Source organism: Amblyomma americanum, chromosome 1 (genome assembly GCF_052857255.1).
Source record: "Amblyomma americanum isolate KBUSLIRL-KWMA chromosome 1, ASM5285725v1, whole genome shotgun sequence".
Classification (NCBI taxonomy): domain Eukaryota; kingdom Metazoa; phylum Arthropoda; class Arachnida; order Ixodida; family Ixodidae; genus Amblyomma; species Amblyomma americanum.
The window spans coordinates 284,781,743-284,799,174 of NC_135497.1; the positions used below are offsets into that span (position 1 = coordinate 284,781,743).

At 42.9% G+C, this 17,432-nt stretch overlaps 2 protein-coding genes across 6 annotated transcripts in view; one reads left to right on the forward strand and one right to left on the reverse strand.

The window, feature by feature from the left end:
* Positions 1–17,432, forward strand: part of LOC144118586 (annexin-B12-like) — a 48,990-nt gene that overhangs the window by 12,853 nt on the left and 18,705 nt on the right. Inside the window, exon 6 of the mRNA XM_077651487.1 lies at positions 1,644–1,700. Within this exon, the coding sequence (XP_077507613.1) occupies positions 1,644–1,700 (57 nt within the window). The remainder of the gene's footprint in view (positions 1–1,643; positions 1,701–17,432) is intronic.
* LOC144115210 (uncharacterized) lies at positions 3,272–17,373 on the reverse strand. 5 transcript variants are annotated; one of them, XM_077649484.1, is made up of 7 exons: positions 17,095–17,373; positions 15,222–15,325; positions 11,935–12,170; positions 9,132–9,190; positions 8,894–9,067; positions 4,760–4,858; positions 3,272–3,416 (listed from the first exon to the last, which is right to left on the reverse strand). In XM_077649484.1, the coding sequence occupies exons 3-7, from the start codon at positions 12,080–12,082 to the stop codon at positions 3,348–3,350; spliced, it is 549 nt and encodes a 182-aa protein (XP_077505610.1). In that variant the 5' UTR covers positions 12,083–12,170; positions 15,222–15,325; positions 17,095–17,373; the 3' UTR covers positions 3,272–3,347. The 5 variants fall into 5 exon arrangements, with proteins under 5 accessions (XP_077505610.1, XP_077505609.1, XP_077505611.1 ...); XM_077649483.1 differs by having other exon boundaries at positions 11,935–12,173; XM_077649485.1 differs by lacking the exons at positions 15,222–15,325; positions 17,095–17,373 and adding an exon at positions 15,073–15,124 and having other exon boundaries at positions 11,935–12,173.

Below are 17,432 nucleotides of genomic sequence, written 5' to 3' on the forward strand. Positions count from 1 at the left end.
CACCACCAACCACTACTACTACCACTACTACTACTACTACTACTGCCACTACTACTACTACTACTACTACCACAACTACCACCACTACTACTACTACTACTACTTCCACTACTACTACTACTGCTGCTGCTAGTACTACTACTGCTACTACCACTACTACTACTACCAATACTACTATTACTACTACTACTACTACCCCTACTACTACTACTACCACTACCACTACTTCTACTGCTACTACTACTACTACCACAACAACTCCTACTACTAATACTGCTACTACCACTACTACTACTGCTACTACTACTGCTGCTGCTACTACTACTGCTGCCACTACTACTTCTTCTACTAATACTACTACTACAACCACTACTACTACTACTACTACTGCAGCTACTACTACTACCACTACTGCAACCACTACTACTGCTACTACTGCTGCTGCTGCTACTACTGCTACTATTACCACCACTACCACTAATACTACTACTACTACTACTACTGCTGCAGCTGCTGCTGCTGCTACTACTACTAGTACTACTACTACTACTACGACTACTACTACAACTACTACTATGACTACTACTACTACTACAACTGCAGCTGCCACTACTACTACTACTACCACCACCACCACCACTAATAATAATAATAATAATAATAATAATAATAATAATAATAATAATAATAATAGCCTTTATTGCCATCAACATCATGGGGGAGGTTGGGGAAAAAAAGCTGGACAGCTTGACTGGTTCCCGCCCCCCCCCCCATATAAAATACACAATTGCTTCCACAAAGGGAGAGAGCTAAGCGGACGACAGAAGACAACATTTCAAAACTAAGCGCAGTCATAACGATCATGAGAAACGAAAATAACACGTAATAAAACAAGTTATCATGAATCAAAATAAACAACGTAGTATCAATAGTGAGGCCTATTTCTACATACAGAGACAATTGTCGTGCTATCGCATTCACATGGCTCTAGACATAAAGAAAAACTACAAATGTATATTTACACGTAGAAAGGTGTATATTTCAAGCCTTTACATACTACATACTACATTATATTACATACTACTACTACTACCACTAGCACCACAACCACCGCCACCACCATCACCACCACCACTACTACTACCACTGCCCCTATCACCACCACCACTACTACTACTACTACTACTACTCTTAATACTGCTGCAGCTGCTACCACTACTACAACTACTACTATTACTCCTACCACTACTACTACCACGACCACCACCACCGGCACCGCCGCCGCCACCGCCACCACCACCACCACCACTACTACTACTACTACCACAACCACTACCACCACTACTACTACTACTACTACTACAACTACTACTAATTATTATTATTATTATTTTGTCACCGAGACAGGAGGTCGGTCTAAGCCTTTCGAGGGCTTGTAGGCTTCTATAGCGGTAATATTAATAACAGCAATAATAAGCGCTCAGCGGCTTTCAAAAGCCGATGGCGATGGCCGAATCGCCGCTCCGAGGAAGTCGAAGTAATAATAATATTCTACTTCCTCGGAGCGACTAGGCGGCCACCACCATCGGCTTTTGAAAACCGCTGAGCGCTTCCGCGTTTTCGCCCTCGCATTTGTGTTGCAGGCCCAGCGTGAAGAGAACACACCTCTGGATCCAGTGCGGGCGCGCAACGACGCCGCTGTGAGCTCCATAATTCTCCTGTGAAAAGAAGTCCCACTGGCGAGTTGGGCACTTCCGGTTGGGAATTCGCGGGTCCTGTCGTGAACCTCGAAATCGCTGAACTATAACTCGAGTTAAGAAGGGCGTGGAAATGACCATTCGTGCTTAGATCATTTCTTTTCTTCGCTGGCAGTTGTTACCCGCAAAACGAGGTCTTGTATATCCTATGCGCATTCCCTAAGCCCGATTTTCTCAAAGTAGCGCTCCTGAAAGCTTGTTTGGCACTTACGCTGTGAAGAGTTTGAAACGAAGTCTTTGCGGCGGTTGTATTTCCTTTCAGTATAACGCGCTTTAGGTGAAACGCCCAACATAGAGCGTTGTTTTCTGTTTTCCCACACATAAAAGATTGGACAAAACTGTATAACTTTCTTCTATTTCACGCTCAGATCATCCTAAAAGCTCTCATGTTTGAATTGCGTTTTAGAGCTTCGCGCATGTTATTATTTGATGCTTTTATGTGCTGTAGGTACTGTGACGAACTTTGCGTCCTCCATACGCCTGCAGTACTTCAGATTTTTCTGTTAGCTTTCCTTGAGTTGTCTTCAGTCGTTTTAGAGTACGTTTGCGAAATATTAAGGCGATTTACTCGTCTTTCACAGTAAAATGCGCTTCCACACGCACGGGGCTTGTTACATTGGTAAACAAATCTAAACGAGCACCATTTGAAATCTCCAAGGTATAAAATTGATTGAAAACTAAACATTTTGGCAGATTTTTGCCTGTCTGGTTGGGTTTGAAGACATAATAAACTGCACATCTCCAACCAAAAATTTTAATTTTAACCCAATGTTTCAAAGCCGACTCGGCTCTTTCATAAGGTGTTACTGAGGGCAGTGTCTAGCGTCTGGAGGGGAGGAGGGGTCAAAGGAACGACGGCTCCCTACCGAAAATTTCCATACAACGGAGAAAGCGGATCCATACGTACGGAATTATGGAACTACGGACTCCACAGTGTACGGGTATCCGCGTTCATCCGTACTTGACGGAGTCTTATGGACCTCCGCCTGTTATGGACTCCGTACAGTTGAACTGAACGGACTCCACAGCAGTCCATAAGCGGTGGACTCCACATATTTGTGCGGACTCCGCACTACCATGTGGAGGGCGATTCAGCCCGAATTACAAATGCACACTGTGGGAATGCAACAGCATGCATGCAGCTTTTAGCAATATGAGGCAACTATACAGTTCTATATTCGTATTGATTATTATTTGCAGAAGTAAAAATTCACAGTGAGACGGAAATATGTACAGTATATAGACAAAATTTTGTCGGATGCAGATTCGCGAAAAAAAAAATTATTTCTGCATTTTCTCAATATGCAGTCAGCTGGTATTTTTGCAAATGGAGCACGCATGTGCCCTCATGATCCAATGATTTTGAATGTCTTGCTTCGCCTAAAGAAATATTTTTCTGCAAACCCACATCATGCAAACTTTTCTCCATATATGACTCTACATGTATGTGTTGACATGCATGAACAGCACTCACTGCCAGTGTAAGTGCTGCTAAAATGTACAGCTAAGCAAAGTACTTTAAATATCTTTAATTCATATATGTAGCCACTCAATTTTTCAGCACTTTCAGCATGTCGCCAAGGGATCTATTTATGCTGCGCAAGCGCTCCTCCCTCGTTTTGATGCTGGGATGCTTTTCCATGTGCATCTCGAAGGCCGCTGAAAACAGTAAAAATAACTGAGTACACAAAGTTTTGGAAACTGATGCAATCTATGCGCTTTTTATGGTACTGAAAGATGAAAAAAATGGACCCTTATAATTACTTTCTACTATATTGATTCAGACTGTTTCTTGCACCATATGCTTTGAAAGGGTGACAAGTGTCGTCATCATAGCAGAGAAAGTTATTTCCCTCTGGTTAGTTACAGGTTTGTACCTACAATTATGGAATCCTCAAATAAACTTCGTATTATATGCAACTCCAAGGACCAAGTGTTAATGCATTATAGTCTCCAAATATGTGAATGAGAAAAGAGTAACATGCAGCGAAATACTTTACAATGAATAACATTACCTCGGAGAGCTTTGAGTTTTTCGGGCGTAAGAGCCCGCCTCTCTGGTAGCTCAGGAACTCCCTCTTTGTGCAGGAAACGGTGGCAGGGCCTACCGGTTATGCTCCTATTGTAGAGCTCTTTCATACCCCATAGAGCCTTTGCCATTTCCCGCACAAAGAGAGAGTCCTTGGGCTGTGTCTGCAGGTAAGCCCATTTCCCTCTAGGGACGGTCACCCCACAGGCCAAGTGCACCTAAATAAATTTTGAAGTAAGGTATGTCAGACACACTAAGAAAAAGCGCATCATCAAGTAAAATATTGGTTACTGATAATCAACAAAAACTGTTTTAATCTTCATACAGTGCTAATGCTAACCATAGTGCATGCAGCAGCTGGGCTACGATAAGGAATAAGAGGAAGTTATGACTTGTAGACCACAACAGTTCCGAAGCCTGAGGAAATGCAGGCCATCAGTGCAGCCCTAAGAATTTCCATTTTTTAATCTTGTTTACAGTTCCTCATCAGAACAGGTACAAAGTGCCTGTCTCTATGACTGCTTTCGGGCTTCTTTTACGGGTGATACGCTCATAAAAGTTCTATACAAGCACATCTCTCTTGTGAGCCATCTCCAGTTAACCCCCTAAACGAAATCAAGCGAAATATTTGTAATTCCCTGTTAGCTAGCCATAGAAGACAATGCAACAAAGTTCTTGCCACAAACAACCATTTTTCAGGCTTGTTTTCACTTCAACAAAATTTTCGTTCAGTGGAGCTGGGCTTGAAAATTCATTTTATGATAACATAGGCATAATTAACGCATACTGTAGTAACTTTTCGTACATCCACACCACTAACAACAACATATAAAATTAATGGGTGACGATTATCAGACCTGAATGTTCTTTCCAAGCTCATCCTGACTGTCAGGCTTTGTTAATTCACCTGATGGCCTGAACCTTATTCCATTCATTAAAGCTGCGAGTAAAAATGAAAATCTCCATTCTGTACCTCCTCGTTTTCTCTACCACCATTCTGTGTGTCGCCTCCTCTTGGGGCCCCTTGCCGCTCCTGGGCGATTACCGATGAAGTGGGCACATAAATCTGCGCCTGCAAAAATAAAATTGTCATTTCAGTTCCCAATTATTGTACACAGGTATTAATCAAGAACTCTGCAAGTAAAGTGCACTATTACCATTTATTTAAATTTTAATTAAAGTTCGTCACGGTGTTAGGTTATTTGCTATGCAAGCAAGTTATGTGACAGCACCTTTGCAATAAGCAGGCATGAGGGTTTCATATTGAGTAAAGAATGAAAAGGTAGTAGTGTAATACCCCTGCCACACTAACAAATTTCCCTTCAGTTTATTTTCATTAAAGATCCCAAATGGGGTGTTACATAAAGGGTGGGATAATGGTGCACCAGTGACAGCAGTCATAAACAATGATGGGCAAGTTATGGCAGCGATATGATAGGGAAGGCCGTCTACAGTCAGTTGCTACTCAATAAAATAATGAGTTGGTAAAGACGTTGGCACCGGCACACAGGTGCAGAACTTCGAAGAGGGTGATCGATGCGATGGGATCTGCGTGGTGGTGGTGCACAGATGTAGGGTTCTTGTCTTTAATGTCACTAAATTAATGTCATTCGGTCTCTTTTGGTCCTACATGGTAAAAAATAATGTCATTTGCAAATTATGGTAATGACAATTGGTGAAAAAAAAGTCTAATTAAAAGACATCAGCGCCCATAAAACGTGCTTGAAATTGTTGCGTACTGTTTCAAAAGCTGTTAAGAACATTTCTGGGCAATATTAAGGCTTCAAATATTATTTCTGGCAATTCTGCAGCACTTAAGTTTAGCCATCAAAGTCCAGCCAAGGACAGAGTCAACCGCAAATCTGAAAAATGTAAACAAACAAAATGGCTGGCATGACACGGTGGAGCGCAGATTGTTGAAATAACTTCCAAAAAAGTGAAGTGCTCAGTTACAGCTTTAAGTACATCCCAGCCAAACGAACATCGAATGCCAGCCAACAATCTACAAAAATATCCCCATACAGAACTCGAGCATTGCTATTAAAATAACTTTTGAATTATTAGTAATAACCACTGCTGTAACAAATGTATTTTTGAGGAGATGCCAGCTATCCATCTCATCATTCTGTGTGGAGTAATTAAAAGGGTATACGTGCATCTTCTCGGGAAAACTAGTTACTAAGATAGATTACTCTATTCAAGCCCGTGACCAGCCAAAACAGAAAAAAAAATCCTTGCATGACTGCATATGTGGCTATTAAATACACAGCTCCTCATGGATTTAGATTTTCCCCTCAGAAAACAGTAGCGGTTCTGTTCTCTTTGAGACGAGGCCTACAGGCCACCCCACAATATATCTAAACCAAACCCAATTACCTGTCAAACAAGAGCATAAATTTCTAGGGATAACTTTCGATAAAAAGCTCACTTTCTTGCCACATATAAACACCTTAAAGAAAAAAGCTTCCCAAGCCCTCAATGTGCTAAAACTACTGTCAAGAAAACGCTGGGGATCTGATAGGGCATGCCTATTACATATATATCGTTCTCTGGTTCGCTCTAAGTTAGACTATGGGTGCATAGTATATGGCTCAGCAAGACCGTCCTACATAAAACGACTAGATCCTATCCACAATCTTGGTTTAAGGTTGTCTTCTGGTGCTTACAGAACTTCACCAATAGCAAGTCTGTATGTGGAAACGAATGAACCTTCCTTAGAAGATCGAAGAACTGCACTAACTTGTACATACATCCTCAAAATCCTTTCTCACCCCAAACATCTCTGTTACTCAATCGTCACGAAATGCCCATCCAGAATACTCTTCAACAACAAGCCTCACGCAATTAAGCCGTTGCTCTCGCGCTTCGAAGAAAAATGCCAAGCACTAAACATACTAAATGAAATTAAAAATATTGCCCCAAGATGCGAAGCGCTACCACCGTGGTACACTCTTCCCACAGTGTGTGACGTCACACTAACACGCCTCAGGAATACTTGTACACCACACGACCAGATAATACAAGAATATGTACCACTACAAGAAAAATACAGAAATTACACTCCATTTTATACTGACGGGTCAAAAACTCATGCTCATGTAGGAAGCGCAGTAATACAAGGAAAAAATGAAAATGCAGTACGACTTCCCTCATAAGCTACAGTTTTCACCGCGGAGTGTTATGCTATTAGTGTTGCGGTGCAGAAAATAACAAATGAAAACATCAAAAACAGCATCATCTATACAGATTCACTGAGCGTCCTTACAGCATTAAACTCTAAAAATGCCACGGAGCCACTGATTGGAAGCATCATACATAATATAGTAAAGGTCACAACACAAAAACATGTTATAAAATTGTGCTGCGTTCCCAGTCACGTTGGCATTCAGGACAATGAGAGAGCCGACATGTGTGCTGCACAAACCAGAACCATGGAAATAAAACATGTGAATTTGCCTCCTAGGGATTACATGAAGTTAGTGCATAGCAGACTAAGAGACAAGTGGCAAGCTTCCTGGGAAAATGAAGGACACAACAAGCTGCATACCATAAAACCCATTATAAAAGAATGGAAATCATGCCACCATAAAGAGCGTTTTATCGAAGTAATTTTATGTCGTTTACGCATAGGTCACACACACATCACCCATAACTTCTTATTAACAAAAAAAGACAAACCTGTGTGTGAAATGTGTGGTGAAGAGCTCACAGTAAATCACATTTTAATTTCTTGTTCGCATCTCGAAGAACTTAGACAAAAAGTTTTTACGGTATTTTACAATGAACACATTCCATTTCATCCCGCATTGCTTTTAGGCGAGCAAACACTCGTCGAATTTTCACTTGTTTGTAAGTTTCTAAAGAAAGCCAGTGTTTTAAACCTATTATAATGTAACCTCTGTACACTTGACATAGCATCATCTAACCTTGTGTTTGGCGCATGATAGCCATAGTTGCTTATGCGCCATAAAACCCCATACAACAACAACAACGACACAAGGATGACACGAACGATAAGAAAGACTGGAAAATTTTAATTATATTCGAGAAGTAACAGATCAACAGCAAAATCAATTATCCCACACAAGGCATTAACACACCTTGCATGGGAAGTGCAGCCCAGAAATAATAACTAATAAGAGGATTTTTCACCACTGCAGTGAAAGACAGGACATATTTGACAGGGCACAAAGAATGTCCTGCCAAATGGCAAATTAAATTTGGAAAGTGATACGCTACATGCCATCTTGCTTTCTAAAAACGCAACAAAAAATAATCAACACCAACCAAAAGAATGACGAACTAGATATTTCAGCTACCACACAGGAGCTTTGTTCACAATGAGGGCTGAACGAAGAACGAACACATTGCTCCGCACCAACCGTGCACGCGGCAGTCTTGCAGCAGACAACGGCACTGTCGGTTTATGACATAGCTCAGGCTGCTTCAATATGGCTGTTGCTGTCAGGGGGAGGGGCTTAGAGCTGATAGCTTTAATTGAAATTGCCACTTGAAAAGCGCAAGTCCAGCTCCGCATCTTTTTTAGGCATGCATAACAATGTTGTGGCTAGTACCTGCAATGTAAAACCACGATTTGTTGGTAGACCATGTCATGACCCCTTTAAGACGTCGACTCTACCTTTTGCCCTCACTGTGAACAAGGCTGCCGCGTGGAAGGCGAAATGTAGTTGTCTTCGCTCTTTTGGTCGGCATCATTTATTTTTTGTCATGCATCATCCCGACCAGATGGGTTTCCGTCAAACTGTTGACTTCAATATATTCTAAAAACACACTGCCAATGTATGTTTCCACGAACTATAGTTAGGGCCAGTAGTTTTCTTTCGTTAAAAATATTGATTTAAATAAGAACTTGTTTCCCAACACAACCAGGCTTACTTATAACAGCCATATAGTTATAATGAACACTCAGTTATGATAAAACAACGAAAATATTACTCAGGGCAAATGGGCTGATCTTCTACCCATCACACTGGAAGACTTGTCCTACTAACTGAACAACATTCAGTGCACCAAATACCATTACCTCTCTTTTGGCACTACAAGGTAATAATGGTCGTTAACTGTATATATCATGTGTGCCACTCACTTGCACTGGTAGCCCCTGCTGTGCTGGGCTCGGACTGCTGGAGGCAGCAGCCTCTACTGCAGTTGGTGCAGCTGCAGCCAGCTCTGCCAGCCCTTCACCTGGCACGTCTCGTGCCCCAAGAGATTCTGAGCCTAGCTCAGGCTCCCTCGTGGCCGGTATGTCTGAGTTGCACACCTACAAGACAAATTAAAAATGCCCTTGTATATGCCAGTATTGAATCTCACTACACTTCACATACCTGTTGCTGTTCACTGCACTGGCAGGTTTTTCTTTTCTTCAGGTGTTCTTGCAGCTCTCCTGCACGATGAAAGCACTTTTATTCATGCCAAACAGATAGCTTCAACACCCCGTCACAAGTGAAAACCCAATAATGATGAAAACAAAACCGCAAAATCTGGAGACAAAAAATGCGATTTGTGCAACATGTTAAACTGAGTGTTCACATAATGAATACTTCTCAATTTCTGCCATTACAGATGGCCTTTGTAATCTTTTTTTTTTGCACCCATAAGCAGAGACACTGTACATACCGCTTGTGTGCAACATAAGAAACAAGCCTGTTTCCAATTAAAAAAAATCCAAGAAGGCCATGAAAATAACATTTCTTCAAGCCAGTAAGTTTTCTGCTTATTTTTATCCAATTTCATACTTCAATATACACTGTATCGCATACCAATGCACTCAGCAAGACTGCATAACTGGGGTGCATAGCAGGGGAGGTGTGAAAACCGGCCAGGCAAAACTGGCCCTTGAATGCATGAATGACCTGACAAGGGAACAGAGCAGCTTAAGGTCTTCAAACCTTTTTACAAATTAACTATTGCGACTGCGCATTTCACACATCACAGGGCTTTATTTTTCTTTGAGCTCAGTTCGAGATTAAGCTCACATAGGAGAGAAATCCCTGTAGAGCAGAAAAATATAGCCGCTCATTGCATTGGTAGTGTGCATGATCATCTGCATTATACTGAATTAACTCTCAAGATGTCTGAACTCAAGTTGCTGTCCTAAAGGATGCCACATTAATCCCAGAGCACTTAACACTGTGCCAAAATTTCTTTTCATCTGCTGTACTGTGCTTTTTTTTTTACTTCTGTGCTTATGTGACCTGCCTATAGAAAAGAAATACCCACATCAAGACTGCATGCAGTTCCCAATTACTTTATTTTAAACATTGCAAGAATTGCAGCACAGCATGGGTAATTATAATTCATTTCAGGAGCATTCACTTTATTTAAATATAAACATGTTGAAACTGCACCTTTCATGAATGAGAGAGTTCTCTTCCTGACACTCGTCTCCTTTAGGGTACTTGTGTGTAAACATAGCAACCCTATCTTTTTAGACAGGTGCGACGAAGAGAAAAACTTTTGTAATGTAAAGTTCGAAATCGCAACCTTATACAGAGCGACATTGTCAAATCCCTCAATGGCGAGAGGCGCCACTCGGCTCTTCAAGGTGCCGAGTGTCATGCATTTTATCGAGCAAAATCACTGTCATGTTCTTATACTCATGAATCACCATATCACAATCCTACATGAGATACCTACATCGCCAACTTAACCAAGTGTGCACACATGCTGTTCATACTTCCAAGCTGCCTCCCCGCTAGCGTGGTGCCAGCGCCCTAGATGGCAGCTCTTGATTTTGCCCTAGTGACATTCATGTGCAAGCAGGCTACTCCTCTCAATGGTGAATGTACTGCACTTTTCACACCTCCCATTCTAAGCACACCTTAGCATATCTGTTTGACCAGTGGGGTGAATGACAAATTACGACACAGTGCTATTCGTGAAGCTCCAATTCAACAACAAGCAGTCTTAAGGGCGACCCACATGGAGCATTTTTCTTGCAAAAAACTGGCGTCCGGCGGGGCGGCCGTTCGCAGCTGATCAAGCCGGGCTAGATATATCCGCCCGGCAGTCAGCCGCTCGCCGGAAGCGGCCAACGTGGGCTGTCAGCGCGGACCAATCAGGGTGCGACCGCGTCAGACTTCCGTCCGCTTCTACAACATGGCCGCACCTGCCGAAGCGGCCTCTCGCTTCACCACGAACTCGTCGTTACCGCTACACTGTGCCTCAGGTTCACGGCAAACAAAAGTCGCACGAAGCTTTCGCTTTGTCCGAAGGTGCCCGCAGCACAAAATTTTTGCTATGAAACGCGCCAGATTTTCAGAATTCTGGATTTGCAAAGCTGCTAGGCTTAGCCACTACACGTCGGTTGATGTCAGGAAGTGCAAGAGGTTCAAATAGGTTAACTATTTTGGTTCAGTAAGGGGTCACAAAGAATAATTCGTCCTCTTTGTCATCATGGAATCAATAGGTTAATTGTAAATGCACACCTGTTCTTTTCAGCATTTTACTAAGCATATGGAATCACGCCGTTTTTAAATCCTTGCAGCAGCGGTCTGGTGGCAGCCACCCATTTTCCGCCGCTTGTGGTGTTGCACGGCGGAAGAGCGTTGGCGTTCTGCAGTGCAAGTTCGCTCCATGTGGGTCCCCCTTTAAAAACGAGCAATGAAGTAGACCTCAGGCAAAGACAATGCCAGCACCAAACGTGATGCCCGTTTGGAAATGAGGCAAAATAGATATGTCATGTTATCTTGATTGCATCATCATTGGCTGGAAGCCGTCACTCATTCTTCTATGCACTACACACCACCACTCATTCCACTATACACCTGCACTCATATACTACTCAAAAAGATAAAACGGAATTTCTCACAGCAAATACCGCCACAACGTTTTGAATTTTACCCACCAGAAAGTCAGCAATGAAAATATTATCAAGACCCTGAGGCAAAGAACTCAATTTCACAAGGCTCACCACCTCATTTATGATAGGGCATCTTAGTCAAAGCATGCATTGCCCCTGCCTAATGTTCTCTAAAAGCCCAAATACATGCTTGCTAAGAATAGTTGCTATAAACGTGGAACTAACAGCAGCCACGCTGACAAAGAAACACCTCAGCAAACAATGTTGGCACTGCATCTTTCATGCACCAATTTTGTTCTTGAGATGCAAACAGTTATGTGCCTCACCAATTCCTTTTATGACCACTTCTTGCAGGTCATAGTTTCGTTGGCGTTCCTGTGACAGCTTTTTTCTAAGGGACCTAATTTCCAATTGTAGGTTTTCTATTTCTTTTTTTTTTTCCATCCAGTGCCCTCTTCTCCATGAGGTCTTCATCTAAAGAAGAGCTTTCTTCAAAAGAAAAGCTCAGCTTTTTGTGGCAAGCCTCCTTTTTCTGGGCCTTTTTTTGTTTTTGGCTCATAACCTGCTGAAATGAAAAGGAACATATACATCTTATTACTATCATTCTAAAGCACATTCATGGGCAAATTTCCAGTCCCATAAAAAACTAACTTCTAAGAACGAGATAAAATGGAAGAATAACCATAATTATGGTGCAATTTCTTGCTTTCAGCACACATACCATGGGGCCCACTAGAAGTACTTTCCAAACAGCATAACCAACTTGCAAGTAGTCTGCAATTGTCTGACTACAAAAAACAAGAAGTGTTGCCCAACCAACTCTGTGCATCATCCTACGCAAGGCTTTTATGCGAATGAGGTGAAGAAAATTTCAGTGACCATTTTGACTCCACATGGTTGCATCTCGACAAAACAGATAATAACATTTTAATGCCATAAACTCATTATCAACCAGTGAAGAATTTCAATTTGTGGATGATTTTGCTATTAAGAAGCAAATCAACAGGTGATGTCACTATATTTAAACACATACCTGCCTTTTAATGTCACTATTAAAGGGAAACCAGATGGGAACACTAAGTTCTGATAGATTGATAGATTAACATCTCAGGATGATGACAGTCAGAAAATTGCCTCCAAGTGAAGCACCTGTGGTAACACCCCATGCAGATTCAAGAAACTGAAGCTCGTGGCGTGCCTGCTTCGCCAGTAACAATTGGTTGAGTGGTTCGACGCACGGCCAAGCAGTCAAGAATGTGAAATACATAAAAACAGCGCAAACCGGATGATGGACAGAAAGGTGAGACATGAATGTCACTACAGAGACTTTTACCTTGCATTCTGTGCATCCACCCTGTGTGCAGCCATGCTATGAGCATGTTTAGAATGGTATGCTTGCAACAGATTTACACTCCGTTTTGTTTGCTCGGCAGACAGTCAAGCGGTTCAGTTCTCGGTTAAGCCTTTGAACAGGCTTCTTTCCGCGCGCTTGAGGCATTCTCAAATTATAAAATGTATTGTTTTCTCCTGTACGGGCATGCTATGAAGGATAAAATCCTCACCATTGAAAAGGTGGTACGTATGCATAAACAACCAAACTCGCGAGTCTGTGATGAACCAGCGCCGGAGTCCCTCGCATACTTGAATTAGGCAGTTTCCTGAATATGCTTGGTCAAATCATTATGCTCACTCTCATGAAATGTGGAGAGGTAACATTAAATGAAAAAAAAAATAAAGGATGCTGTACTCACTGCCTCATTTGTAGATAAATACCTGAACCGAGCATTCAGAGAAAGGTCAGCATGTTTTGGCAGAGCTGAAATGCCACAGTCTCGTCTGCACAAGGCCAAGCGTTAATAATTGTAATGCAGTTATTCTTCATTCTTCGGTATAGGGTCCGGTTACACTAGGCCGATGCTACGGCGATCGGTTGGCTGGTCGGTATGCAAATGCCATCGCTGACGCACTAGTCTGTCAAGCTATACCGACGACGACGCCAGCAGGACCAATGACCCCGTATCGCAGTAATGTAAAAAGAGTGAACGTAGTAGGAACTGGCAGAGTGTGGTGGGGGCTAGTTGATATGAGTGCCACCTTGTGATAGTTTGAGTTTAATTATCAAGCCGATGAATAGCGGACAACAAACTGGTATCCAGCTACAAAACGACGCGGCTTTCACGGCGCACATCGGCGAAGGCATGCAATGCACGGCACGTGCCGCTTTTCGCATACAAAAGCACTCGACTGCTCAAAAGAAACCACACTCATAACATAAAAATAACTTGCTTATGAGCGTAAATAATAAAGCAGGGGTCCATCGATTTCTGTTTCCTCAACAATCAGAAAAGGGGTGCCACAAGCAAGTCTGCTTTCCTAAGGATTTCTCAGCTAGCGTACTAAGCTGACGGTTTCCGAAAAGAAAACACTGAAAATGTATTTTATTTGGATAAGCTCAAAAAAAAAAAAGAAAAGTTTTCGAGCGACCGCCGTCTATGCAGGCATGCAAGCACCTCAACAGCGCGCAGCAGACAACGCGGGGTGCGCATGCCCTTCTAACGTCAGCGATCAGAGGTTGTTGCCAGACCAGCAAGCAGTTCGCAGAAGAAACAGAAAAAAATCGTTTTCAAAATATTTGCCGCACAGAATCAACTGAAAGTTGGGGGAATTTTAATTAAACGAGTTGAGAATTAAATGCGATAAGCAGGGTATGCGTGAAAATAGGCTGTCAAGGCCCCTTTTTCTTAGTATTCCCATTCAGTGTCTCTTTACAGACAGCTTGTGCACACTGAGTATAACTCTATTATTTTCCCTGAATTCTCAAATAATTGCTGGTCTTCCAAATGTAATCTGCAACAAGAGTTGAACTCACAGATTACTGTTACATACAAGGTCTTTAATGGTCAGGGATTGATAAAACTGCCAAAGCTAGCACTAGTTCGTCGGCCAGGCTTCAGGTACCCGATTTATTCTTAGGCTACAAAGGACATTATTGTCAGGAAGGCCTGATAAGCCTCCCACCGAGGTTTGACTGGAGCCCATTAGAATAAATTACGAATACTGATCATACACAGGCTGCTTCCTTTCCTTTGCACATCTCCCCACTCGCTTGTACTTCAATCTTTCAATCCACAATGGAGCACACAGCTAAAATAGGCAAGCAAATACATAAGATGCACTACGAAATATTCGAAAGCGAAGAACAGAGGAAAGAGCTGCTGCTAATGACACTTTTCCTAATGCAAGGTCGGCTTTGGCCAAACAGTGCCATGCTACAAAGTTGTTTCGTTTAATGAAAGTGACTGTTTACTCAAAGTGGGAAGCCCCCGGCCAGAGGAAAGCCTTTACCCACTGTATCAACAACAGGTTCCCGGCATCACTAAGAATTGAATGCCACACTTCCCACATGTGAAGCAGATGCTCCAATAACTTGGCCACTGAAGTATTGCAAATTGACAGACGGATACCTGAGCACTTTGCTGAGCAGCTTCATGAGCAGCATCATCAAACACATGCTTCCCGGCATCACTAAGAATTGAATGCCACACTTCCCACATGTGAAGCAGATGCTCCAATAACTTGGCCACTGAAGTATTGCAAATTGACAGACGGATACCTGAGCACTTTGCTGAGCAGCTTCATGAGCAGCATCATCAAACACATGCTTCGGCCACCGGATCCTTCGCTTGTTCAGTTTTTTTGCCAGTTCTTCTGCCGTTGCTGCATTATAGACATCTCAATTAAACATAATACTCATGAAACTATACAACATATGAACAAAGCAGTGTACAATTAGCAGAACAATTTCAAATATTATTGTCAGCCGTGGATTTATGTAATACATGCTGGAGCAGCTTGCCATTCTATACATGAGTGATGCAAGGTTAATCTCTACCTTGAAGAAATAATTTGTGCCTATTAAGAGCTGTCCAACACCAGAATTGTGCATGCTTGAAGTGGTAATTAACATGACAAAGCTGTGATTATTTTGTTACCATGTCTTTTGTTACCATGACTATGGTGTCAGCCGACGCTTCCTTCACTGACGGCTCGTGCACCCAGTCGCTCATTACAAGTTGTAGGCCTCAGCGCCTTCCACAACTTCAGTTGCTTATGAGTAATGAAGCTTTTTCTTGACATTCAGAATTAGTGGATGCCTGAAGCAACCACGCATGGCCACAAGTCAATGTCCTGGATGCAGCTGCTTGCCCGCAGTGCGAAAGGGTCCAGCTGTTTGTTTTCTCCTCATAACGCTGCCTATCATATTTGGATAGAGTCGCTGTGTAATCTCCAGGAACCAAAGCCATTCTCTTTGCAAACAGTTAGGCTACTTGAGCACGTCACTTACAAGTAGGGGTTCGACATTTCAGATAAAACCAAAATAAACCGATAAAAGTATGCCGATTTCAGTTTTCGAAAAACGTCAGTATTCTCGGCATGCAAGGCAAAGATAGCTGGCTGTTGAAAGCGAGTTACACTCTGTCAAAGCTGAAATTAAGTAAGCAGGAAGCCAGGGGCATGATGCAACAATGACGTTGATCCCTTTGTCCTTGCCCATGGGGGACGAAATTTCCTCAATGCGTTCTGGTTCGGCATAGCAGTGGGTTTGAGACCCCTGCTAGAAGTGAAGGGAGGACAGGAACATAGAATATTTGTTTGTTAGTGGTATCTGACATTGTGCGCTTATTGTCACAATATGGTTTATGGTTTATCAGGGTTTAACATCCCAAAGCGACTCAGGCTATGAGAGACGCCGTAGTGAAGAGCTCCGGAAATTTCGACCACCTGGATTCTTTAACGTGCACTGACATCGCACAGCACACGGGCCTCTAGAATTTCGCCTCCATCGAAATTCGACCGCCGCGGCCGGGATCGAACCCGCGTCTTTCGGGCCAGCAGCCGAGCACCATAACCACTCAGCCGACGCGGCGGCTTGTGTTGTCACAATACGTGCAATGCGCCCTCCCTGATGTGTTAGCTTGTCCACTCACGCATGTTATATCTATGAGTATCGTAAGTAATCATGGCTCAACACTGCACATTTGTTGATCACGTGTTTCTTCTTATGTCTCTAGAGTAGACGAGTACAATAGGCTGACTCAGCAACGTGCGCAGTCGGGTGGGAATGACTACCGGAAAGTTGAAGCCGCGCAAGACCTGCAAGCAAAGCTGTACCCCGATAGCGACTTGTGATGAAGTCACAAAACCGCTGTCATCATGAATGCTAGCGACAGTCTGTTGCGGGTTTTCTCCAGAAAAAGCCCTGCCCGACGAAACCGCGAGGGCAAACAGCCTAGCATTTCCTGGTCTCTCCAGTTCTTGTCACGCCCGCCTGCACTCGCGAGGGGTACCCTCAAAGGCAGCTGTACCGCATGCACTAGCGTCACGCGCGCTGCGATAGTTTATAAATTTGCACACCTCCTACAAGCGTAGCAACGCGACTGCTTTCCGGATTTCTTAGTGTGGACAAAAATACTGTTGTCACTTACCAGCCAGTTCTTCTATATCGCCAGGATAATAATCTTCATCACCGCCATCCGGAGCGTCTTTGTCCCGCCAGTAGACCAACTTGTTTTTCGCCAAGTCCTTTGTAGATTTTGGGCAATAATCTTTAATTAGGCTGACTGGCACGACGGCCTTTTCACCGTCTTTATACAGCACGTATGCGAGCAACGGCTCCATAATAAAATATTTTCGTAGGCTAACAAAGCAGCGCAGCTAGGGACCCCAAGAAATTGCACCTAATACCTAACACAGCTACGATGGCTAGAAGCTTTGGATACTTTTGGCTTGTTATGGCCATGCTTTGAAAAGGCAATTTTTTCTA

Coding starts and splice junctions, on each gene's coding strand:
- LOC144115210 (XM_077649484.1), bottom strand. CDS start 12,082: ATGAAGACCTCATGGAGAAGAGGGCACTGGATGGAAAAAAAAAAAGAA. Junction 9,191..11,934: donor AGTGGTCATAAAAGGAATTG/GTGAGGCACATA, acceptor TTCATCGTGCAG/GAGAGCTGCAAGAACACCTG. Junction 4,859..8,893: donor AGCAGGGGCTACCAGTGCAA/GTGAGTGGCACA, acceptor TTATTTTTGCAG/GCGCAGATTTATGTGCCCAC.